This window comes from Myzus persicae, unplaced genomic scaffold, assembly GCF_001856785.1.
Source record: "Myzus persicae strain clone G006 unplaced genomic scaffold, MPER_G0061.0, whole genome shotgun sequence".
Taxonomy (NCBI): Eukaryota; Metazoa; Arthropoda; class Insecta; order Hemiptera; family Aphididae; genus Myzus; species Myzus persicae.
The window spans coordinates 72,279-99,999 of NW_019100626.1; the positions used below are offsets into that span (position 1 = coordinate 72,279).

The window sequence follows — 27,721 nt, forward strand, 5'->3', positions numbered from 1 at the left end:
TATCCAAGAGCGATTTTATTATCATTTATTATTTGTATTATTTATGTAGAATTAGATAGGCAAACAAATACATAAAAATAATTATTTTATTGGATTTGTTTAATTAGTGATAACGATAAGTAATTTTTTGATACACAGTGGTAACATTTATACATTGGTGGTGTACACAAATATGTAGGGAGCCTTAATAATGATATTTAAATATTATTTATATATTTATATAGTTATATAATATTTATATTTATAATAATATTATTAAGGCTCTCTACAAATACGTATTCAGAATTTGCCATCCCTCTCTACCACAAACCTAATAAATCTGGACTGTTGACAGTGCATATTATATTTCATTGAATAAGTAAAATAATGAAAGATAAACACAAATTTGTTCCGTCAAGGAACCTAGAAACGTCATTATAGCCCTCAGGACACAGAGTTTTCCAGTCCTTCGTTGTTGCATAATCGAAACATAATAGAGAGATTAATTTTTAGAAAATTGGATATTTTAACGACATATAATGATTCTAGTTCCCTACTTTGTTGTATAGGTACAAAACTCAAAACAATTATTTTTTGAAAACACAATATCATAATATATTATTATTTAGTTAATATAATGAAGCTAAAAAAGAAACATGTGATTACATACTGAGTATAAGGGTCATGGATTGATCATATTACCTAAATAATATCTGACTTCTGACATCTGACATCTGTGGAAATCGGCAACTGTCGTCATTCATTTGTTGCTGTATATAATATAACAGGTATTCGCATAATTTATTTTGTTACCTTTAGGTTGTTTTCATAAAATATCTCAATACTTTCAAGTTTCAGTTCGGAACTATATGAAGACGGATGAAGAGAGCTGTTTGTTCGGCGGCACTGCACGTATGCAAGCTAGATAGTATATATGGCAAAGCTATAGTGTTTACCGGAAGAGTCGATGTTTACGCTGAAGTTTGTTTTCATATTATTTTGAAGTTTAAATGTACTTTAAGGATTTAAATTAAATATTTATTAGAACGGCAACAATCCAAACGCCGTCTTCGTTTCATTATGCCAAGTTTAAAACGTAACCATTTTGTCTAACTATACGCCGGGTAACACCTTACGTTTGAGCGAAGTATTTAAAACAATATATTACGAATCTTTAAATTCTATATACATTATACACCTCTCATATTATAAATTGGCTGTTATTAAGACTCACAGTCTTTAAATGTACTCTTTTCTGGAAGTTTTAGAAGCAAATTATGATCAAAAAAATTGCACAGTTATCATATCAGTCGTTAAATCAACCACTGTGACGTAAAATAGGAACTATTCGTGGGTTTTTTAAAGTATTTTTCGAAAAATATATGCAATATATTTAGCTATAAATCGTTATAATGGAAATAAATGCCAAAAGTACAAAATGTAAATTATATTAAGAATAATAAAAAAACAATTTATTAGAGGAACACGACGATTACTGCTCTAATATTAAAGTCTTAATCACTATCGACAAATAAATTTAAATAATGGTTATTTTAATAGCTTATAATATAACAGATTCATTTTAAATAGTTTTTTTTTCTTATGTAGTATAAAATGATTACTTCTGAAAAAAATTCTATCAATTAAATACAATAATGGACAACTCAATATCGAGTATCGAGATAAGTACCCATCATATAATGGTGCAAATGGATTTATGGCAATAGAAGTTTAAAATTAGTTGAAATATTTTATATTAATAAATGGAAAAAATAATTGAAATGATATGTTATATTGTTATAAATTAAACTCAAAATTGTGGCCTGGCGTAGCGCGTTGGCTGCTTCCAGTCTCGGAATGCGACTGGCAGTAAGTAACGGCCACAGCTACTAGCTCCCGGATGAGTGACCACCCGGGTTCATATAGTAGTTAAAAACCTTGCTATGACACATACACGTGTTTGCTACCTACCATAACAATCGTAACAATCGTAAAAACAACTTATCGTATCAACCTTACCCCTACTACAGTTCATAACCCCTACAACAGCTAATGGCCTTTGTCGCCGGGCTTAAGTTTAATAAAAAAAAAACTCAAAATTATAAACTATTTTGGTTTTCAACGAAATAATTGTAATTAGTAAATACGGACCTCTTTGATATAGGTTAGGAGGAACCCGTGGCAACATATGCCGTTAGGTATAGGGTGGTAGTGGCGTGGTACGGTAGGGGTTTTTTTTGTATAGGTTTTTTTTGTACAGGTGTATCACCCATCTAGGAGCTAACAACGGTGGCTGGTAAGTACACTCAGAGCGTACGACCGCGAATCACGAAACCAAACACACCTATACTATAATAAGTAATAGTCATAAATCCTTATGTAATCCATCTGTAATGCTTTAAAAACATAGTTCAAAAGAATATTGTTGAACATTTTAATGGCTGCGTGTTCTTTCAGAGATGGTATTCGTCAGTGAAGATTTGTCAACTAGAAATAAAATATCATATTCAACAGTGTGAAATGTGTCGAAGACAAGTTTTCCACCAGATTTTGATTCGGACATGGGGTATGTATTTTTCTTATTTTTCAGTGGGTTTTCTTTTAATATTGTTAATTGATCTGGGTTTGTATTGCACTTGCACACAACGTTTCAATTGAATTATATATTGTAATTAGTAACTACCGGTATAACACTATTCAAGCTATCAATAAAATCATAATAAAAATTAGAAAATTGGTCAGGCATGATATTTTTTTAAAGTAATATTTAAATATTTTCACCGATTTTCAGGCACGATGACCTGTCGGTACTATAGAGATTCCGAGAATAGGAAGTGTATGAGATGGTGAAGATAAGGAATGTGAGTGTGGCAAATAGTGAAACAAGAGAGACTAGGGTGAGGTGGTTCGGTCACTGTATGGTAAGAGGTAGTGAGACTAGTGAGAGTGGCTATAGAAGGAAGTTTAAAGGGAAAGAGAGGGATGAGAAGACTAAAGAAGAGTGTGGTGAGACCTGCATAGTTGTGAGAGAAGGGAGAATAAGAAGTGTGGAGGTGGAATAGTTTAGGTTAACAATGCCAAATACGCAGGAAAAGGATCTTGAATTGCAAAGACTACTCGACTCTTAAGCTGAAACTACCAAGTTTATAGGTTTACAACCTTGGACTTATATGGGATAGAATAAAAAAAAGTCGATTAAGATGTCGGAGCACTACTTTTTTTCTCTCTTTGACCCACACCCCCGCCTAATATTACATGAAAATTGAAAAGTGGCTCTTGGAGACGTCGTTATATATATTATATATACATTATATATTAACTTAAAAATATAAAAAAAATTATGCAAAAAAAAATGTGTTAATAAACATTAACTGTTCGCAACAATAATAATATACCGTCTGTAATCTGTATATTATAGTTCAGTGCATAAACTGTAAAATTATATATAATAATCATACCAATGTACCAACAAAAATCATTTTCTTAAAATCAAATATAGACATGTAGTTTAAGTTTGCCTATTGGCTATACCTTACTAATTATAAATATATATTTAGGCCAGTACGAAATTTGAGTAATAGAACCAACCCGGGTTGGTTTGGCTAATCATGCATTTGTTTTGTTGTGCGTGGGACAATGAAAAAAATAAATAGTGAAAAATCTGACATCCTCTTATATGTCAATATGTCATCGAGTTGAAGAAACTGTAGATTGTTGGCAGCTACCATTAACTGTGATTAAAATAATAAACACGAATGTATGATTTAAAGTAAAAGTAGTATGTAATAACTGTAGAGGTAGGATTTCAGACTTAAAAACACACTAAAGTGGCCTCAAAACAATTTAATTTAAAAACAATAATTATTATTATAAATATGTGGGTGTAATAATGAGTATCAGAGTAATTACAATTAATAAATGAAGAAAAATGCCACACCCCCTCCCCCCGGACCATTGTACAAAAGCTACAAAAAAATCCTGTGATATAGAGAAATGATGTAAAAATTTAAAATAAATAACATTAAGAACAAAAAATTAAAATTAAAAATTCCTAAAAATACATTTGCAAAATAATTTACCCTCCAGGCGTTATGCTCCAAGAAGTCCAAAACAAAATTATTTTAATATGTTATAAAGTTGCTCCAAATCTCAACATCTTCCAATATTTGTACAAAAAATATAAAACTAAAAAAAATTATTAAAAAATGATAAAAAATTTCCTTTTGAGAGGACGTTTAACCTGTATGGATGTATATGAGTTGTCTCCAAATGTTCATGTGTGAAACATATCAAATTTTAGTTCAACAGTTATAATTAAGGTTCATTAGTTTTAAATAATTATTATCACTCTAATATTAAAACATTTAAAAATAACAATACAAAAAAGATATGCTAAAATTGATGCGCACTTGTAAGACGGAGACCATAAATACTGATAAATCATTACTACTTATTACTTTTCAATGCACATTCAATCATACTTTCAAGCACATATTAGAGGAGACAATTCTCAATCTATGATGTTGAATGTGTGAAGAAAAATATCGTTTACTTATCTAAGTATGTGCTTCAAATTGTTTATACTGATGGGATGGGCATTACTCCGTTCATAGTAAATGATGTCCTAAGATATCAAGTATCAACAATCAATAGTTCAACTTGATAAACCAACACTTGAGAGTTGAGATCATTTTATTCAAAGTGTCCTAGTTATGCGTGTTATCCCAATACTATTTATTGTCCGACCATCATTCAGATTAATACATATGTACACCCAGTGGCGTAGCCAGCCATCCCGGGTGTTTTGACCCTGTCCCCCATTTCATAATCCTGGCTACTCCACTGCTTTCCCCCGTAAGACTAACAGAGGGTTAAATAAGCCCTAAGAATAACCTTCTTATAAGCCTATGGGCTATAGTTAGTTGAAGCTATGATAGTAGACAAATGAGATCAATATATTTTAACCTCTTATCAGTTTGTCTACTATAGGTAGCCGATATTCTCAGCGAAAATGTATCTATTATTGTAACATACTAAAATTGAACATCGTAAAAATGAAAATATTGAATTTATTCAAAATGAAACAAAATATTTCGGTATAAAAAAAATATCGAATAATTTATTGATAAATAATAACCTATATTATTTTTATGGCTACATATCAGAAATTGATATCGTCGTATTCACGTTTTAGGAATACAGTTATTGTAAGAGTACTGGTCGAAGAGTTCCACGAAGCCTTCGACATTTGTTTGTGCACATTATGTGGAAACGGCACGTGCAATCTATACTTAGGGCTGCGGATATCAACAGCGTCTTCTGTTATATCTGTACAAATACCTGGCATACGGTCTCCAGGCATTTTTACTTCAATCACCATCGCTTCACAACTAGAAGTAAGTGGAGTCTTTGGTCCCATCTAAAAAAAATTATAAGCTTTATTATTACGTCAAATTTTTGTAAATTAAGCAAAATGTAAAACAAAAAAAGTATTTATTGCAACACGACATTTAAAATAGAGTTCGTATTCAAAACATTAACAGGTGTAATTTATAAATTAATTTATACAATTAAAATATATAAGTTTAATTTAAAACTCAAAATATTACAGAACGCCAAAGATATTTATTTATCAACACGACAACACACAGTTCACGAATAATTTGGTTTATTATTCGCTTGGGTATAATTTATCATTTATTAACGAAACTAAGTCATTTTCAAGACTAAAGACTTGAACAACGTCGTTTGCTACATACTTTTCATATAAGCTTTTCACTTAAAATATTGACTGTCCTACTCAGTGCTAAAGTTATGAAGGGATAATGATGGAGATAACCCCCCCCCCCCCTCTCGACCTTTTTTATGTTTAATGCCTAACCAAGAAAAATATAAGATTTTAGATTATCCACATTATGTTTTAATCCAATATGTCCTTATCTTGGTTCTCAAATACGCGATACCTACCTTAGAGTAATACAACTATACATTCAAATATTATTATACATTATATAAATATTAAATATATAATATTACATTACTATACATAATATTATTCTTAAATTATCTATGGGTAAACAAATGTTTTTTTTCAATTCGGAGTGATAGTGATGATTGTAAACTGATAACCACTAACCACTGACACAATTTTTATAAATTAAAAAATATAATGTTAATACAATTTGTTGACCAATATCTTAAATTCTTAACACAAAAATAACTTATTATGTATGCAATACCACCACACTAAAATTATGAAAAAAAAACGATCTACAATTGAAACTAGGGATTTAGAACGCTCGCTGCAGAAAAAGCTTTCCTAACATTTTGGTTTCATTATTTACGAACAATTTTTATTATTATCATACACATATTCTTATTTATGAAAAATAATAATTAGACTCATAAAACATAGATAAATAAATAAATATTTATATGTTTTTCATTATTTTAACGAAAATTGTTTAATTAAAATTTTAGTGTCACTGGTGGTTTGTAATGCACATAATATTGAAATAGATATAAAAATGTTTGAAATATAAATGTGCTATAATTATAAATACGTACCTGCACAATTACATAAATGTATATATTTTATACCCAAATATTTAATAATTTATGATAAATCATATACTAAGGTAGGTAGATCAATAGTTTAAAAACAAATACTAATTATCGAGAAGAAACATTCTGACTATGAAAAAATATCAAGAGAAAAATACAGCAGAGAAAACCGAAAAAAAAGAATAGCTCTACAAATAAAAGATTAGGTCAATCGAAAAGAATGTGACAAATGTCACATTCAATTAGGTACACAGTAATAATAATCAGATGGTCTCTCTGACTTCTTCCAACAAATAAATGATATTAACTCATAGAATCCAATATTTTAATAAAATTAAACATAATTATATTATGTTAAACTTGACCACTGTAATCTTTCATAATAAACACATGATAAAAATATAATACCATGATAAAGATAACTTAAATATACCAACCATATATCCACATTCCATAAACTATAAACAAAAACAATATAGACACATAGTTGTTGACTATTATTATAGTAGTTATGAACTTTACATGGTTATAGAAATACCTAATAATAATATATAGACGTTGTTTGTGCAAGAGAGTATACCTATGTCATTCTTTTTAAATGTAATATTATACTTTTGTTTTGTAGATCATTTTAGACGCCGTACATTTATCTAATAGGTACCACTAATACCTAACAATAGTCCATATATTATCATAAATATGATTTTAGTATAATCTTTAGATACATATAAATAATTTATTATTACATTAATATTGTTATTAGTGCTTAAACGTAATAGAGAAACAGTTTGATAAAATTATAAGTAATAACATAGTTGAAAACACATTATTTTTTAAATTAATATTTTAGACTTACGAACTTATAACTACCTACAATGGTGTAGCCTGTAGGACAATAAAAATCTACATAAATATAAAATTTAACCCAAGTTATTTTAAATGTACGAAATACTTTTAACTGAATATTAATAGAATGGAGAATCTTTTTTTGTTAATACATTTTTGTAGACTTAAAAATTATATAATTCTATGCCACTTGTTTTACATTCGTACAAGTATATGATGCTTATAAAATGTAATACAAGACAATTTTAATTTAAAAGAAATTTTCATTCCATTAGGCCATTCATCATTTTAATTCAAAACGTCAAATTAATAATTAGGTAAATATAATTGAAGTATTAATACAATCGATCAATATCTATTATTTTTTATAACAATAAAACTAAATCAGTAAAACACTTGCAAAATTTTTTAAACATTTTGTTAACATTTTAAGTTACAATGATAGGTCAATAGTTACTGCAGTATACAATAAAAACAAAATTAAAAGAGAGCCTTCAACATAAATAATATGATTTTATTAATAGCAAGTTCCAGATTTAACTCAAATTAACTTGCAAACTTATAATACAAAATATTATCATGTATATTAAGCTTAGGTATATAATTATTTTTATAGAATATACGCTTATTCATATCGATCCATCGCTATTTAAATATTAATATTTACTAACCATCGAAAATAATATCGAATATCATTGAGTAAATATGCCTATAGTATGTAAAATCAATGGTAATACCTATAAAATAAGACTATTGTTTTTCTTATTATGATAGAAATGTTATTTCTATGCATAAATATAGGTTTCATATAATGTTGATTCTAAATATATCTATCAAAATAAAATGAAATTTTTGTTTTAGATTTACTTTTTACTTTTATCCATTATATTTTGCTTCAAAATCATATTAAAATGATAAAAGTATTCGATGCCAATAATAGTTAATCTAAAAATAGGTTTAGATTTGTATGTTGTTAATAATTGTTATTTGTTTTATTTTACAAGCATAATCTGCAGATAAGTTCAATAAAAAAAATGTATTATTTTTGGATATCTTACAATAAAGAACCATCATACCGCAGCCACTAAAAGTATTAACGTATTATCTATAGTAGGCAATGAGTACTGCACTAGGCATCTATATTATGCAGTATTGACTATTGACTGCATAGTAGCAAGTAGGTATAGTATTGTATAATGTATCCGACGGTACCTATATTATATAGTATTATTATATACATAACCTAATAGGGATTGAAATACATGAATGTAAGATGTTGGTAAAATAATGGTCATAACACCCCGAAAACCCATCAATAAATAGTTAGTACCTATTTGTTTATTTTAACCTTTAAAAATTATTAATAATGTATGTTCACCTAGAACCTAGAGTATAAAGTATAAACGCTGTAATAAACACTAAGTTAGGTACACAAAATATTTTATTTAATTGAATTACTTGTAGAAACGCATCTTCTGTTCCTACAAATTGTTGATACTTTACATCATATTCAGGTCTAACTCTACTGTCTGAAACGACGTCAATAGCTTCTGGAGCAGCTACGATCTCTTCATCTAGCCATATGTTCTTAGCTTTTTCTTCTTCCGACTGTAATACTTCAATTTTTTTTTTAGTTTTTTCTTCAGTTTTCTTTATAGATTCAGTTGTCAAGATTGTTGTATCTTTTCCTGTTTTTGACCGACCTATTTAAATTATAAGCCACGGTTAAGATGTACCATACAAGTATACAACATAAAAAAGAAAACTGTTAAATATAATTTGACTTACTATTTTCATAAATTTAAAATAACACCCATAACTGGTTACCAGCTACCACAAAGTTCAAAGTTACTGGCTACTGCCTAGTGACTATTATCGTTTTAATAAGAAGAAAGTAATTGAATTCATATTGCTGCAAGGACCTCGAAACAAAGATAACATTTTCGTTGGACGTATAATAACTGTATAGGTTACTGAGCTTATAAATCCTACCTACAACCCACCTACTTTTATCCTGTTAAAATTAATTGTATTTTAAATCAAATTACCTAATGGATAATGCCACCAATAATAATAATTATTTAAGAGAAACCTATCCCGTCTGTGTTATATACTTGTCTTGTATACCACAATAAATCTTATGGCAATCGTATCGACTATATATAGAATTAAATTTCTGAAAACATACTTGAATTTGTTATGAAGTTTACTTGAAACCGACTTTTCCACAGTACTCAACTCCAACACCTGTGTTTCCCAACGTGGGTGCTACCGCCCCCTTAGGCCGCATTTTTTATTTTGAAGGAGGCGTTTTTCTGAGGGAGAGTTCTTCTATAATTTACAGTTTATAACTGATTTCAGTGAAATGTATAACTACGTTGAATAAAAACTAATTTCAAATATCAAATATATAACATAACTAGGTAGGTACTTAAAGTTATTATTATTTTATATTGTATTAGTAGGTATTTAAATTTAAAATATATAACGTTATACGTGTTGTTTCCGTCTAACATACGTACGACATATAATATTTTCGTTCACTAGTTTCAATAGTGTGCTGTTAGTTTTGATATTAAAATTAATTGACCTAGGTATCATCAAAGTTTTAAGTAAGAACATTATCTATGCTTAAGGGTCGGTGGATTTTTGGATATTTTAATTTTCAAACGAGATATGAGCATTTTTGATTTGTGTTATTTCACATACTCGTATCTTACTTGAAAATGAAAATATCGAAAATCTGCCGACGCTTAAGCAAAAATAATGTTCTTACCTAAAAGCTTAATAATATTTAAATTCACTCTAATATTAAAACTACACACTATTCAAACAAGCGGACGAAAGAATATTTGCCATATCGTAAGTTGGTAAGACGGAGATAACAAACAAGTGGGTAACATCCTCTTAAATTATATTTTTTCTTTAATTATAAATAGCTTATTACAAAATAAAATGTTAATCTTTTGAAAAATTGACTGGGGGCAATGTGAGATTTTTAAAGATATTATAAGGACTCAAACTCTTATACATTTTGAAATTTAGGAGAAATCGCTTGTCAATACTCAGGGGCGTCATTTCAGTTTTTTTTCTGGGTGTGCAAACTTTTAGGCAGGCCAATTTTGGCATTTCACCAGGTCATTAAAAAAAATATATTTATATAAAAATGTAGGTAACCTATTTACGTATGCAAACTTATGTAAATATTCATTCCTTCCCTTTTATAATTCTAATTGAAACTCATAACGACTAATGTAACTTTTAAATAGCTAGCAATTCAAAGAATTAAAATCTTATAAGCAACTAAAGCAACCAGCTAAAGCCATTTCACTATTATTTGAAAAAAAGGTAAATAAAGTATACCCAATCAATAAACCTGATAAACCTAAAATGTACAAAAACTTGAAAAAAAAAATTTTATTTATATCACCTATACCTACATAAAATCATAATGTATAAGTTGATTATGACGACGCACTGGAGTATTAATGTTAGGCCAATTGTAAACAATTTTAAGTTAGTGGTGCCGTTGCACCATTGCTTTGTACCGCCATATTATAGCGCACTAAGATAAATTTTTTCGAATGAGGTGTTCCCAATGAAAGATTTTGATTGTTTCTGTAGAAATTAGTTACCCGGAAAAAAAATGTGTAGACTTACTTATAAAGTACCAAATTGTAAAGTTATATAAGCGTAATTTAGGGGGCTACTCCTTCCCCAAAAATGTGGTTTGTATTTAGAAGCTAATTTAGTTTAAATTTTGACAAACTTCGTGAAAATCAAGAAAAATTTCAAATTATTATACCTAAGTTAAGAATTCATAAAAATGTATCTTTTTAAATCTTTTTCTGTAGTAATTCAAAAAAGAATTACCTACCGTAAAGACTTGAAATTTCCGTCATATCATTATCAATTCCTATACTTAGTAAAATGTTTAAATGATTTTGATTCGTTGTGAACTGTTTATGTACATTTTTAATTTTTTTAGTTTTTTTTTCTATAAATGTCAATAAAATGTTATTGTTGGTTCAAAAAGATGTAAAATGTTATGCAATGGTCCTGATAAATTTTTACAATAGCAGTTGAAAAATATTAAAAATACATAGACCCTCTTTCATATGTCTATTGACTATTTGTCTGGGAAAGGCTTTCGAAACGAATGAACCGATTTTGACGAGTTTTTATGCTACCCGGTAAATAAAATGGATATTATGAGTGGGTTTAATTTTATACGAGTATATTATATTAGATCAAAACTACCCAAATGACTGCAATATTAAAAATCGGTGCTGCTTATACTTAACAATGTCTACGAAATACAAAGGAGTAAATCCAAGAGCCTGTTTAAAATAGAGGAAGCCTGTGGATTGATTTATCAATGCGTTCTTTGTATTTGTGACAGAACATTTTTAGCAGAATAAAAAATGCTCTGATAATTTAATTCAATTCAAGTTTTTTGTAGCAAATCGGATCTAGTTGGTAGGTACTTTCGGAATGCATCCCCATTATTTTTTTTAAATTTTATAGTCGAAAATAATTTCTATATATGAATACGGATAAATTTATTATATTATTACGTCAGGGGGTGATCGTGTTGTTTTGTTTTTGGGGAAATAATTGTGTGAAATAAAGGCTGCAAGTGGATAACTAGTATCTACACGTCGTCGTATATTATACAAAGTTGGGCTTTAAAAATAATTAGAATAATATACCTAATAAAGGTAGGTAGTTACTATACTTACAAAGTTGCACTAAAGATGATTTTGGAAGATCATCTTCACTATCCGAAGAATTTGCTGATGGTGGTTCCAACATTTCACTTAATTTTTTTAAATCAATGTAATCCATATTATCACAATATTATTTTACAAACAATACACTCGAAAGTACAATTATGAATTGAGGTAATATTAGTGATATTGATACAACTTGTGATCTTACATAAACCTACGTTGAAATTGTTGCCATGGTTTTAATTTGTATTCATACAAACATTTTAAGAACCACAAGGACTTTGAGCAATATATTTGTATAACTATCTTTATAGAAATTCCATCATACAGTAAACCCATGACTATTCATAGATTTTGGTAGTGCGGAAACCTAAGCTCTTAAACATAAAACAAATAGTAAACATACAATCTTAGAACAATACAATATCCACATCAAACTGTTGATGGGTAGCAAGAAGTTAGTATTGTACATAAAATGGCAAATTTGACCGTACATATACTCATTAATATTTAATACCATCGGTCGACAAATAAATATGGTCGTAAATTTCCACTAATAGCTATTATCTAACAAAAAATAATAAGTTCTCCTCAACCCAAAAAGTTTATATATAAAACACATATTTAAGTACACTTCAGAGACATAATATACATTATCATCTTCACTAAAGAGCAGATTTAAGGTTCTTAAGATCAAAATATGATCTAAAAAATCTGAGTACCTGTCATAGTAGAAACACATCATGTAAATATATTGTTTAAATTAAAATTATTAATTTATATTTACACTAACCATGAAAAAACACGTTTGAACTTGAAAACAATTAATACTCTATCTCTCTGGTAAATTATTAAAATGCAATCAAGGAAAATTAAGAACAATTTTTATACATTTTTGTTTTGAAATTTTAACCGTTTTTTCCATTTGACAAAATATTTTGACTCTTGAAATGAACAAAACATGCCTGTTTTCCTATGAATAAATACTGAATATTCTTAAATATGAAACATAGGCTGAATATATTCTTTTATTTATAAAATATGCTGCATCGTGTAAAATACATTTATCTAAGATCTTCCATACTGAAAAAGTTATTATGATTATTAAGTCTTTTTCTACAGTTTAAAAACCAGGAACCGTTGATCACAATACTACCACATCTCCCCGTGTTGTTTACCCACAAATAAAACTAAGTTATCCATAGGTGAAACCTTTAACCATCCAGAAAAGATGGCCCCTGGCCCAGATTAATTAATGCCGCTGAGCTGCATATAGCCAAAAAGAATATGTAAAATCCTAAAAATCTGCTCTTTAATTACAACTATTTGAATTCAGTATTAAATATAGCATAATTTACATACTATATTTATTGAACATTAATTGTAAGTTATAGACTAATATAATCGTTTACATCAAGGAATATGAATATCAGTTATTTAATTGGCTAAAAAAGGTCACACCAAATAAACACAACTTTGTTGTTTTATTTTTTTTTTTTATTTGTAAAATTTAATACAAACACGACAATAAACAGATTAATCATCACCCTTTTTGGTGACCACTTTACCTCCACGAATTCTACCAGTTCTCCTGGCAGCAATGAGACCAACCTAAAACACAATAAGAGAATGATTAGTAAATATAAAAATATATAAAAAATGATGTTTACCTTTCTTCCTGCACTGGTTCCTCTCTTGACTGTGGATGCTTTACCAATATGTTGATGATTACCACCTCCGTGAGGATGCTCAACAGGGTTCATAGCAACACCACGCACCTTAGGCCAGCAATTACGCTTAGCCTTATATTTGTGGTATGCACGTCCAGCCTTCAACATAGGTTTGTCAATACGTCCACCACCAGAGACCAGACCTTTAAAATACAAATTACAAACTTGCTAATAGGTACTTTTTAAGCATAATTTATCTAGTATAATAAATGGTTTTTTTTTAAATTAACATAAGTCGGATTTTAACAATATAGCATAATATAAATTATCAGTAATTCTGATGTTTAAATAAATCATAATAGGTTGAACCTCAGTTACAATGTGACTTCACTTAAAATCAGGTTTCAAATGTCTATAAATTTCAACATCATAGATTCAAACCAATTGTCTAAAAACATTTAAGTACCAGTTGAAGTACAAAAAATCTCAGTATTTAATGTTGACTTCACTGAGTATTATCAGGTTTCAAATGTCTAAAACATCATAGATTTTATTACTTATTAAAATACTTGACAAATGAATTAACCTAACATAATATTTAGTCTATTCAGAATTCTATTAAAGTGAACTATCTCAAGCATGGAGACTGATCTGTCAAACACCCTCATCTCTTTAAATGACAGACAACAAATATATGAAGTTTTCATTGACAAGAATTTAAAGATACTGTTCTATACTCTATACAGTACATATGCCTTATAATGTGTTAGAAAAACACATATGAAAGAATAATGTATTGTGACTATAGTGATAAAGCACATTTTTGAGCTAACACTTTATTTGCAAAGGGTCAAATATTATTCTGGTTATAACATAAACCCTGCTGAATAAGTCAATAAAAATATGTTGTTTGTTGCATTAACTCTGTAATACATACCAATCATAGCTCGGTTGTTGGATGGAATAACTTTTTTGGCACCAGATGGCAACTTTACCCTGGTCCTTTTGGAGTCTGGATTGTGGGCAACAACGGTGGCATAATTACCAGAAGCACGAGCCAAACGGCCACGGTCACCAGTTTTTTCTTCCAAATTACAGATAATGGTACCTTCAGGCATTACACCAATAGGCATAACATTACCAATGTTCAATTTAGCTACAAGTAACCAAGCAAATTCAAGAAGGTTGTTAGAGTAATAATTATATTATTCATTTCTTTAATAACAATGTCATACCTTTCTTTCCACAGTACAAAAATTGACCTGTGTATACACCTTCGGGTGCAATGAATAACTCTTTTCTTGTCTTATATTTGTATGGGTCCCTAAAATGAACAACAGCTAAAGGAGCTCCACGACCAGGATCGTGAATTATGTCCTACAACACAAAAATCATTAACTATAGATTATACATTAATAATATTTAAAAACTTGGTGGAAATTAAAGAAAAATTATGATAAGTGCAGATTAAGGTTTTTTTTTGAATATATAATTTTTAAGGGAGGTATAAAACTTAACATTTTACGTATGAAAATTAACTTGCTCTAAAGTTAAGCTGTATAATTGACATGAATTCGTACTAATAAAAACATGAATTATGTGAAAACACATACATCCGTATAACAAATAAAATGTCATGTTAATTACCTTAACGACTCCCTTGATGTAACCATATTTTTCCGAGTAGTCCAAGTTCCTGAGTTTCGGGGCGCCTTTGCGGTGTTTAGTGTGGGAACGGAAAACGCTTCCCGCACCTTTCCTCTGAGCACGAATAACCCTACCCATTGTGATACCTGTAAAACATAAATGTCAAATCAGTCATCAGCAAACCAAGAGTAGAATCCACAATCCAGAAAACCGTCTTAGGTACGACTTACGTCAATTATTTTAAATCGACGCGAGACAATCAATCTCCCGACTATGTATACTAAAAACCCGGGGACCGTACCACTTCGGACCAGATTCGAATACCGGTTGATGTGTTCAAAAAAGTTGGGGGCAACAAAAAACTTCGATCGCAATACGAACTTAAGCCGAACCAAAGACGGATATCTGTCTGTAAAATTGGGATTGCCAAGATAAATAAGGATGAAAAATTGTACTTACGTTTTACAAGATGACTACTCGAGGAACTGTTTCACGTAGGAAAGACTCGTGAAATCAAAAAAACATTGTAATCAGTGCGGACGCACACGGACGTGATGCGTGCCTCGAGTATCCAGTGCAGCCAACTAATGTTCGTTGAGAAAAAGAAATTAAATTTAATACTATTTTTTATTAAATCCTTCATTTTAACCAATTTAAATTTAATTCTTATGACAATTCGCCAATTTATGACAATAATATAATTAAAATACTTATGGAATACAAGAAAAGAGTAAATTGTTTTTGGTTATAACCGGCATGATGGTAACGTCGCATTCAAGGTTATCAGCTGTCTGTCTCCTTTCAATCTAGTCGGCCATTATTGGCATTTGCCATAATACTTTTCATTACAGCGATTTAATTTTTGTACGTTCGTTTTGTTGATTTACACTCGCAAGTGCAGCAACGCATTTATCGTCGCCGATTTGTAATAATATGAGTAATGTACCCAATCAAAATGGATCAGGTCTAGAGCAGCAGGTAAGAATTTCATTTGTTCGTTTCAATGTTCATCAACTGACCATCAACTAGGTTAAGATACGTGCGAATTTTCATTGTCTAGGTTACCGCCGTCTTAGAATAGTGCCGCTAATTTACATTGACTGATTATCATGAAACATATTAACCGTATGTGATGATTCTTATGGTTTTATTGGTTTATTTTTCCAGTTTGCTGGTCTGGACTTGCAGGGCAATTCACAGCCCAGTTCGGCTCCAAGCAAGTACGTTCCACCTCATCTGAGGAACAGACCGGATAATTCCGAAGCAGTAGAATCCGGTAATTTTATGTTTATTAACCATAATAGATGAATTGAAATATTATATTTTTCTCTTAAATTCGTCTACACTTGCAGCATTGCAACACTGTTTTCTTTGTTCTGTTCATTGTCATAATTTTAACATTTTAATAATTGATAATTTGTTTGCATTTGTTTTTGTTTACAACTACATTTTACTAAATTCAATCACACAAAATCATAGTTCAAACAAAAGAATTACCTATAGTTGGTTTTTTTTATTTTATAGTTCATACAATATTGCAGTGTCTTAAGGCCACATAATTGACATACCGTATTATATTATACTTGAATTTATTTAGGTATTTTGTTATTGTTTATTGATTATTAATAAATACATTAAATATTTGACAAGTATAAACATTTATAGTTAATAAAATGTTATAAATTATTAAGAATAACTACTATTTAATAACTGAATGTATTATTTGATTTTAACAGATCTACCATTTTGTAATGTTGTTTTGATGAATTTTAATTTAATACATTTTTTTTTATTTTAGTTAAATATGTAGTTAAGCTGCGATAACTCAAAAACCTTGGGAACTTTTCTTCTACATCTGGTAAATAAATAAAGTCCCCTTTTTTGTCCATTTTTGGGGGGGAATTATCAATTCTATTTGGAGAAAAATAAAGTAAAACCTATTGTGGCTCCCTACACCTACAAGTAACAGTCATTATGGCCATTATATTTGTGAAATGTAACTTGAAGAATATATGTTAAATTAATTTTTATAGGTGTTTCTTTGCAATTCGGGTTATCAAGACTCAACTATAGGTATTCATAGTTGAATGAAAATTATATTGTAGATTGGCAAAAGATAAAATAAACAACACTATATAATTACTTAATATAAGTAAATATATCACTATAACTTAAAATCATAACCATGAAATGTAAATTATCTTTTAACTGTGTAAGTACCATGGTTACAAGAAATAAATTATGTATTTATAGACAATACAGGATTGTCACTACTATAATACAGTAACAATAGCTTGTAAAAAGCTAATTTCATTTATTAGCAACTTTACATCCTTGTTATAGAAATACATGATTATGATATTTGACATTTATCAATAACAATATGATACAATGATTATTAAGATATATTTGTAATTCTATATGATTTATTACTTATATGTTTCAACTATCCCTCTTAATAATTTAATGATCTATAAAAACCAAGACATCTTTTTCTAATCAAAGTTTTGAGAAACTATTTGAACAACTTAAGCTGGCTTGTTAATTTTTCAGCTATTTGTTGAGCCCTACAAACTAAAAAAATATTTTCTTTAAATACTAACAAATACCCATATGTTTTGTGCATATCAGTTTTTGTAAAGTGGATTTTATATCAAACAACTGGCTTAATGTAGGTTGAGTTTCTTCTCCATTTATATTTATTTATCCTATTAATAAGTTACATCGACCAAATTATACCTTTACTTCTGCCTCACTTTTGAATTATGTTCTCATTTAGTCAATGTTAATAATAAGCAAACTCTGTATTGATCCGTAAAATACTAACATTTCTTATTTCAATAAATACCTTAATATTGAAATCCGTGTTTGTATACACACTGCATAGTCTATCTATGGCACTATACATTTATATCGTTACTAAAATATAAATCATGATATTATACTGTTTCCTTTATATTATAACGTTTAATTTGTTTAAATTTGTTCCAGTGTACCTACCTTCAATGGATTAGTTAAAAATAAAAACTACTCTCATAAATAACTTAGTGTGCAATATTTGGTACCATGGCTTGAGATATAAGTAATTAACATCCTAATTTCCTAATTGTTAATAAAGAAAAATTCCATTAGTTTTCTGAGTCAATACTGTCCAGCCTATTGATTGGTGTTAATAATTTCTTTACATCAATCTTATGTATAATGTTAATGTGTAATCACTATGTTTAATAAATATTGAAACTGTCATAGAGTAATTGTTATTATAGCTTTTTGTTTTCATTTAAACCAAAGTAAGCGTTTCCCAAAATGTATTTGTACCTATTTTAAACAATGTTTTGCAAAATAAATTTTTGTTTAAAGAATAATAGCCCACGCTTTTAAAGATAGTCTAAAATTAAGCCTAGAAATGAATTTAAATTCATATCACAAACCTCATGATAATAATAAAAAACAATTTCACTTTAAATGTAAATTGAAGGGTTTACTGCATCAAGTATTCAATTATATGTTGAGCTTTGCTGTATAATATATTATCATAACAAGGTTATGGAAGTTAGAATTTTTCATTTTTGAATTCATTCAATCATGAACTAAAATTGAATTTATATTTTGTTATATTTAAATGAATCTTCCAATATTGTAATGATGGTATCTGAGTGTTTTTCTATTTGTTTTGAATATTCACCTCGTTCCCCATCAAACAAAATAATAATTTGAAGTTAAAATGATAGTTTTTTAGTAATTAGTACAAAATATATTGATTACCATAGCACTATGAAAGTGTTGGGCCATATATGATAGGTATATGGGATCAACTTTAGGTACACCAATTGTCCTAAGACAATTATTTCTTTAATTCTTTGAGTTAGGTAAGGTTTGACATTTTTTTGTTCATAAAATATTTTACATAACTTAAAATAGTATGGAAGTTAGCAGTTTCATTTTTGAATTTATACAATCATGAAAAAATGCACGTATATTATATATATACATACATATATAAATTAAACTTCCTATATTATAGTGATGGTATCTGAGTGTTTTTCTAGTTATTTTGAGTATTCACCTCGTTCCCCATCAAACAAAATAATAATTTTATCAATATTAAACCTTCGAAATTTTCTTAGGAATTGTCTTCAATAAAATTACAACACTTGAATTGAATAAATATCACATGATATTTTTTAGATAAACAGAGTAGTACCGCAAGAGCAATTGAATTTGTGTCTTAAGCTTAAATTAGAAATGTGCATATGAAATAAGTTTTTTAGTGTAAAATAATAAAAAAGCTATTAGGTCTTAATTTAATGAACCCTAAAAATTAGTGATATTATTAATTCTATAGTAATTGAGTCATAAAATCATATTTCAAAAATGTAATTTTTATTTTGAACCCAGAAGTTATAATACATAAAAAATACTAGAAGTAAGAATGACTAAAACAGTGTTTTACATTTATGTTAAAATATGATCACTGTTATAGAAAATACTCACAGTCTCACCAATTTATATTTGACAATGAAGGTTATTTACTCCCATAAAAACTATATTGTATATGATACATGTATGTATTTAAATTATTAAATGTACTGGAAAAGTTTTCTTTCCCAGTGTCTTTTATTCTAGTTTCGGTGAAAGATAGTTAGTGACCAAAATATGACTGACTGGGTTCTTCTAGTTTTCCTTATCTCATTGAATTATAAAAATTATATTAAATAATTGCTATCTTTAATTTTAAATATAAAAAACTTGATTTTCTTCGTATTGTGTTCTTAAGATTCTTTAACATGATTTTTGGAACAGTGTGTTTTATTTGAATTGTTACATAAATAGTTATTTTCTTTTTCTTTTTTTGTTACAGAAAGTGTTGTTAACGACAGAGATTTTAACGCACCCCGCCAACCATCAGGTTTTTAAAACTACATTATTTAAAAAAAATTTTCCATATTTTGAACATTTTAACTTATTAGATATAAAAAATTTTTAGGAAACGATCGCCGTGGTGGCCGAAGAGATGATTATGAAGATCGCTCCTATAATGGATCATCGAGTTCCGGTTATGGTGGCGGACGAGGCGGAGGTGGTTATAGAGGCAATTACCGCAATGATAGAGATGGCGGCGATTGGTCGCGTTTCAATCAAGGTGGTGGTGGCGGAGGGGGTAGCAGGTGGCAAGAAGGAGGAGGTGGTGGACGTGATGGAAGAAGGTTGTTTATTTTATTATTTTAAATTATATTCTCAACAATTCTTAACAGTGATAATGATTATAGATCAGGGGAAAATCGTAGAGGCCGTTGGGATGAATCAAGCGCCCCTAATCAAGATTGGACAAAACCACTGCCCCCTGATGAACGTTTGGAAGAAGAACTTTTTGGAAATAGTAGTACAGGCATTAACTTCAATAAATATGAAGATATTCCAGTTGAAGCAACTGGTGAAGATATACCCTCCCATATTAATACAGTAAGCTTAATATAATCAAATTCGATAATAACATATTTTAATGTGTATCAAGTTTGATTATTAATATTTTTTTCATGCATCTTATTTCTAGTTTGACGACATTAAGCTGACAGATATTATACGCATGAATATTGCATTGACTCGTTATGATACTCCAACTCCAGTTCAAAAGTATGCTATACCGATTATTGTTGGCCGTCGTGATGTTATGGCCTGTGCCCAAACTGGATCAGGCAAAACTGCTGCATTCCTGGTTCCCATACTTAATCAGATTTATGAAAAAGGGCCAGCCGCATATAATGTTGGGCCTAAGGTTTGACAATAATTAAGAATTATTTTAGAATTATTTTTTAATATTTTTCTTAAAATGAATGTTATAACAGCTACAATCAAGGCGTAAATATCCTCTTGGTTTAATATTAGCTCCTACTCGTGAATTAGCTACCCAAATATATGATGAAGCAAAGAAGTTTGCATATCGTTCTAGAGTGCGTCCTTGTGTTGTGTAAGTTTTTTTTAAAATTAATTATGTAATATATAAAAATAATTTATTTATTATAAATTTATTCTTATTACAGCTATGGTGGTTCACATGTTATGGACCAAATCCGTGATCTAGAACAGGGGTGTCATTTATTAGTGGCTACTCCTGGCCGTTTAGTAGACATGTTAGAGAGAGGTAAAATTGGGTTAGATTTTTGTCGATACTTAGTTTTGGATGAAGCTGATAGAATGTTAGATATGGGTTTTGAAACACAAATAAGACGTATTGTTGAGAAGGATTCTATGCCTCCTCCAGGTGATAGACAAACTTTGATGTTCTCTGCAACATTCCCTAAAGAAATTCAAGTAATTAAAATTAATTATATTAAAATTATTCATTCTTTCATAAACATTTTTATCTATGTTCTTACAGATGTTGGCTAGAGATTTTCTTGACAACTATATTTTCTTAGCTATTGGTCGAGTTGGATCAACATCTGAAAATATAACACAAAAAATTGTTTGGGTAGAAGACCGAAACAAAAGATCCTATTTATTAGATTTACTAAATGCTACTCCAATTAGATCACGTTAGTAAATTTGAATGTTATTTTTTATTTTCATTTTTATAATTTTCTTAATCTCGATTACAGAACCTGCTGAGTCTTTGATATTGGTGTTTGTTGAAACTAAAAAAGGCGCTGACTCATTGGAAGAATTTTTGTATTCCAACGGTTATCCAGTAACCTCTATTCATGGTGACCGAACTCAGCGAGAACGTGAAGATGCATTAAAAAGTTTCCGATCAGGGAATACACCAGTCTTAGTTGCTACAGCTGTTGCAGCTAGAGGCTTAGATATACCTCACGTAACACATGTGATTAATTATGATTTACCATCAGATGTTGAGGAGTATGTGCATCGTATTGGACGTACTGGCCGTATGGGAAACTTAGGTGAGTTCTATTTTAATTCTTGTACTGTATCTAAAAATTAAATAATTTAATTGACAGTATTTAACTATATTAACAAATGGTTATAATTTTTTTTAAAGGATTGGCCACTTCTTTTTTCAATGACAAAAATCGCAATTTAACTAGAGACCTAATGGAATTGATAACTGAATCGAAACAGGAATTACCTGGATGGTTGGAAAGTATGGCTACTGACTTCAGAATGAGCAGTGGAAGAAGAAGTAATGGAGCAAAAGGAGGGTATGTTATCCAATTTTTATATTTTAAATTATTTTAAATTGAGGAGTATCTTAAGTTATTAAATTTTTTATCTTAAAAATTGCAGAAGTCGTTTTGGCGGTGCCGGTTTTGGTTCTCGAGATTATCGTACTACGAGCAGTATGCCACCATCACGTGGTAGTTCTGGTCCACCTCGTAGGGACTATGGAGGTGGCAGTAACAATGGTAATTTTATACTAATATTATTTACCAAATTTGATTATTGTTACCCTTTCATAGTATTAAACATTATGTATAATTAATTTTTGTTTTACTCTATAGGAGGTGGATTTTATGGTGGTGGTAATTATGGAGGATCATACAATAGTGGTGGTGCAGCTCCCAATGGAAATTCTTCAACTCAAGATTGGTGGTCTCAGTCATAAATACGCGGTAAATAAAAGTATAAATCATAACTGATACATAAAAAAAATATATATATTATAAAGTTTAGAAAAAAAAAGTGAATTAAAGTTTTTTATGAATTGATATGCCTCTTACATTTAGGTTGAATGTCATTACACTATAGTTTAAATTCATTATTTATGTAAAATGTATTAATGAATTTGATTTCAAACAAAGTATGTTTTTATTTTTTTTATTTTTTATTCTAAGCTTTGTTTTTTTTTTTTTTAGATTATAAATCATCTAATATTATGTTGAGATATAGCTCTAAATCTTCATTTAAAATGAGTATTTAAAGGGAAAAAGAATATTAAGCATTATTTGTAATTTCTATTCATAGTGTAATAATACAAATTTGTTACATTAAATAATTATGACAAAATGCTGTACATTTATATTAATTTATTTATAGCTGATGAATTTGAGTAAGACAAATAAAATTCATAATCACTTTTGTATTTCATCTTAGTTTTAAATTATTACCTATCTATTTAGTTACCTATTGCTTATAGCCTAGCATTATAAATCTAAATAATCAAAGAGTATTATTTATTTATTCAATGGGTGGGGTGTTATGTAAGTGATATTTATACTCCAAGAATGGCGTATTGACAATTGGGTGTTTGTTATTCAATTGCTTGTTGAGTACATTAAAATTATATAATACCTCTGTTGTTTATTTAGCTATTTTGTATTGTTCATAATGCTATTTTCATATTTTTCATTCAATATACAAGTAAAGTTGAGACCAATGGAATTTGTCCTTGTATTTTCATTATTCTTGATGTCATTAAGCAAAAATATTTCTAAATACCAATAATTTTAACTAAAACCCATAATTGTATTTCATATAAAATCTGAACAAATTAATTAATTTCAAACACACAGTTGTCTTCACACTTATGCTTAAAGTTTAAAAAAGTATTTCACATTCATATTTGTCATCCATCCAGTTAATTAGTTAAATATATTTATTTTTCGGGTATTCTGTAAAACTGTATTTAAATTTATTAGATATCAAATATGAATATTTATTTGTACTAATAAGGAATGAAAGAAAAATATTAAATTCACCTGATATATTATTTAGCATAGTTCAATCATTGATTATTATTTAAAAGTGTCAAATGTAACTTGTAAACTAAACTGATGACACATATTTTGTGTTTATAATATTATGTTAATCCTTTTTGTGTAACCTATCAGTATGTATTTGTCAAATAAAAACTTGTTGATATTTCTTTGTATCACATACAAATTTTCCAATTTTTAAATTAATCTTATTTTTGTTATTTAATCATTTTCAATTAATATTATTTGTGGTTAACAATTTCTTCCCTTTATTGATTTAGACTTAAATATTTACATGCAAACATTATGGAATAATTATATTATAAGGTCGTTGATACTTCAGATATTGTCATAACAGTTTTTACTCAAATATCTATTTAATATTTTGTTCTTTGAACTTAAAATCCAACTGCATAACAAAATTATAGGACTTTGGTTTGATGGATTTTGATAAAACCATTTCATCTAAATTTTATATTTCAAACAATTTTTAATATTCCAAACACTTAAATAAAAAAAAAAATACATTAATTAATTAATTTTGTAGAAAAAATGATACTTGAATCAACTTTGTTAATCTTATTTAAATTTGCTGATGAAACAAAATTAAAATCTTCAATTTTATGTATTTTTAAGTGGCTTGATAATAGTAAAAAAAATTGACATGTGTGCAGATTGAGAGCAAACCATTCATTTGATCTGGCCAACATAAGATATAGATTAGTCTGGGGCACGAGCATTGAGCGCTGACTACTGAACATCGTTGTTCATACCCACCGTTGTGACCATTGGTTCTCAACAGTACTCTACTGTCATGTTAATTTTTATCATCATGCATTATAAAATAAATCTATTATAAAAATTAAGATAGCCTTCATGATATAAAAAATTAAATAACACCCATATTATAAACAATTTAATGAAATAAAATCTTGATTTTATGTTTTGGATACCACTATCAAAAAATGCTATTTGGTGCTTTACAGGTAAACGTAGGGGCATTCAAATTTTCCTACTCCCCGACTATAGACTCAAATACACTAATGTTAATAATTACCCATACGTCATCCACTCAGCACAGTTAACTACAGTTTTTTATAACCAAAATAGTGTAATATTATTTTTAAAAAAATATATCAATAAAAACCTACTTCAAGAGTAGCATATTCTTATCTGCACATTTGGTGATAAGCCAATCAACTTAAATAATAAATATAATGGAGTACAATTGCTATGTTGTGTGTAAAGCAGAGAATACATATGCAAATATGACGTCCTCTTAAACTTGTACATTGAATTATTAATAAGGAAAATTAAGGTAAAAGAAAACAATAACAACTGCATTTTCAAAATATAATTTGATTTTTGTTTTTAAGTATAATTTTATTAATTCTATAAATAACATTCAACAATTATAACACATTTAATTTTTCTATTTTCCATCAATTCTATGGAAATAGTGTGTACAAAACATTTTGTTTATAAAAAGCTGCTTTTTAAAAAAATAATCACATTAATACAAGTTCAATAGTTTATTATTAATTGTTATCCAATATAATAGTTTAATAATATTTAAAAATGCACGCACTCGTAATTTATTTATAACTTTTTTTATTTAATAGTAACAACACTTCCACACTTTTTTTATCTTTAAAATATCAAGCTTTTAGCTTATGAGCAGAATTAATACAGCATTATCATTCGTCATATTACTGTCGTTATTTTCTATCTAATTATAACCTGAGCTTATAAATAATAGTCTCAATATGATTGCCTAAGTTGTGTAGCGATATAGAATAATGTTCAGAGATATAGAAAGATGAGCCTCGAATCTCAATATAACACACTATAAAATATCATATTTCATAATAGTATTTTTTAATTCTAGAATCTTGTTTAATATAGAGCAACATAAATATATATATTAAAATAATACATGACTGCACAAAATATGTTGGTTATCTACGCATACTATTATTATATATTATAATATTTAAAGTTCAACAATTTAATGTGAAATAGTATTTATTTTTAACACATTTTGTGATAATTGCTTATTATGGTGATGAGCATTTTATGGAAAATAATAATTTGTATATACTTTTTAAGACATTTCACTTGAACAATACAACATGTCAACACTTGAAAATCTAAGAAACGTATCCAAAAGATTTAATTGAATATATTTGATAAATGGTAATCACACAAGGTAAAATAACACATCACTTAACAACATGTTTTTTTTTGATTTATATAACAATAATTAAGTGACATCAATAAACTTTGTTTTTATATGTAAGCATTATCAAAGACATTTAAATATAATTTATGAGTGCTCAGCTCCAGTATTTTAAATTTAAGTCATCACAAAAATTTAATTTTGCATATAATACATATAATATTGTATTACATGCTAACATTTAAGAAAAAAATTGAATATATTACTACTGACAACTTGTACATAAAGAATATCCATTTGTTGCGATTGTCTTGCATTTTACTGATCAACATTGTATACATCAATAAAAATAAAAAAAAGGTAAGTATTTGTTTTAACTTTATATGCACATCAACAGTTCAGTTATTTATTGTAAAAATGATCTTTTCAATTTTATAATATGCATTGATTTGGTTTAAGTGTGCACTGTGCAAAATATAACAATATTTTACAGTTATCGTTTTTACTTTATTTATCTGAATTTTAAAATTTTTACTAAGTATAGACTCATTGGTAATTCGTTGATATTTAGTATACAATTTATATTCGTTTCAAAGATTGCACGACAGCCAGACATTTAGTAAAATAAAAAATATTATCAACTAAGGGAAATAATTTTATAATATTATTAGGTTTCTTAATAATGGACGAGTTCAATAAGTATTTAGGAACATAATTTACTTTGTCTTTCAAATACTTTAAAATAAAACCATTGACTAGATCGTGATCTAAAAAACTGGCTTTTTTGATAAAAAAAAAAAGAAATCGGTATGTTAATCATTGGGAATATTGGGTAATTACTACAGCAACAAAATGGACAATATAATTTTTTGTATTTACCACATGTACCTACCTATTTCCAAGTTAAATTGTTGCACTCTGCTTGTAAATCACAATATCATAGTATTATTATAAGCTATGTATACCTACTATACATTTGTTCACAATAATTACTTAGTAATGTCAATCCTTTGGTGTTAATTATTAATTTATTTTTATGTTAACTATATACATTGTATATTTATATATATGTATAGACATATAATTTAAGTTGAGACTTAGAAATCATTGTTATCAGACTTTCGAGAACAATGAATAAAATATATTTAAGTACAATAAAATTACATTCATATTATTATTAAACAACAATCGTCATGTACAGTTGTTGTAAAAGGTACAGCCAAGAACTGATGAAAAGGTTCATTATATAATATAATATATTTTAAGATAAATATTTGTAGTTATAATTAACAGAGGTACTGTCGAATGAAATCAAAATGACGAATGTACTTAATAAAGCTCGAAAAGCTGTTAGATACTTCCAAGAATATGCTTTTAATTTGGGAATATTGCAAAATATATAAAATTATACTAAAAATGTCTTAACATAATTATGAAGACGTGAATTTT

At 28.2% G+C, this 27,721-nt stretch overlaps 3 protein-coding genes and 1 long non-coding RNA gene across 7 annotated transcripts; 2 read left to right on the top strand and 2 right to left on the bottom strand.

The window, feature by feature from the left end:
* Positions 1–5,077: 5,077 nt before the first annotated feature.
* On the bottom strand, positions 5,078–12,947 carry LOC111037389 (protein PIH1D3). Its single transcript, XM_022319935.1, has 3 exons — positions 12,132–12,947; positions 8,848–9,092; positions 5,078–5,398 (listed from the first exon to the last, which is right to left on the bottom strand). Exons 1-3 carry the CDS (start codon positions 12,235–12,237, stop codon positions 5,141–5,143), a joined length of 609 nt encoding a protein of 202 aa, XP_022175627.1. The 5' UTR covers positions 12,238–12,947; the 3' UTR covers positions 5,078–5,140.
* A 650-nt stretch (positions 12,948–13,597) lies between these two features.
* Positions 13,598–16,029, bottom strand: LOC111037411 (60S ribosomal protein L8). 2 transcript variants are annotated; one of them, XM_022319976.1, is made up of 6 exons: positions 15,899–16,029; positions 15,440–15,585; positions 15,028–15,169; positions 14,730–14,948; positions 13,793–13,995; positions 13,598–13,733 (listed from the first exon to the last, which is right to left on the bottom strand). In XM_022319976.1, the coding sequence occupies exons 2-6, from the start codon at positions 15,575–15,577 to the stop codon at positions 13,659–13,661; spliced, it is 777 nt and encodes a 258-aa protein (XP_022175668.1). In that variant the 5' UTR covers positions 15,578–15,585; positions 15,899–16,029; the 3' UTR covers positions 13,598–13,658. The 2 variants fall into 2 exon arrangements, with proteins under 2 accessions (XP_022175668.1, XP_022175678.1); XM_022319986.1 differs by lacking the exon at positions 15,899–16,029 and adding an exon at positions 15,670–15,822.
* A 214-nt stretch (positions 16,030–16,243) lies between these two features.
* LOC111037399 (putative ATP-dependent RNA helicase Pl10) lies at positions 16,244–26,316 on the top strand. Of its 3 annotated transcripts, none has more exons than XM_022319962.1 (14): positions 16,244–16,417; positions 16,607–16,715; positions 20,301–20,348; positions 20,427–20,646; positions 20,710–20,902; positions 20,994–21,215; positions 21,286–21,407; positions 21,481–21,751; positions 21,819–21,975; positions 22,039–22,341; positions 22,440–22,599; positions 22,685–22,803; positions 22,900–23,010; positions 26,203–26,316. In XM_022319962.1, the coding sequence occupies exons 1-13, from the start codon at positions 16,373–16,375 to the stop codon at positions 23,001–23,003; spliced, it is 2,073 nt and encodes a 690-aa protein (XP_022175654.1). In that variant the 5' UTR covers positions 16,244–16,372; the 3' UTR covers positions 23,004–23,010; positions 26,203–26,316. The 3 variants fall into 3 exon arrangements, with proteins under 3 accessions (XP_022175654.1, XP_022175647.1, XP_022175640.1); XM_022319955.1 differs by lacking the exon at positions 26,203–26,316 and adding an exon at positions 23,254–23,580; XM_022319948.1 differs by lacking the exon at positions 26,203–26,316 and having other exon boundaries at positions 22,900–23,136.
* On the top strand, positions 17,100–19,530 carry LOC111037422. Its single transcript, XR_002604881.1, has 2 exons — positions 17,100–17,297; positions 17,473–19,530. It is a non-coding gene; the product is annotated as an uncharacterized LOC111037422 (long non-coding RNA).
* Positions 26,317–27,721: the final 1,405 nt, after the last annotated feature.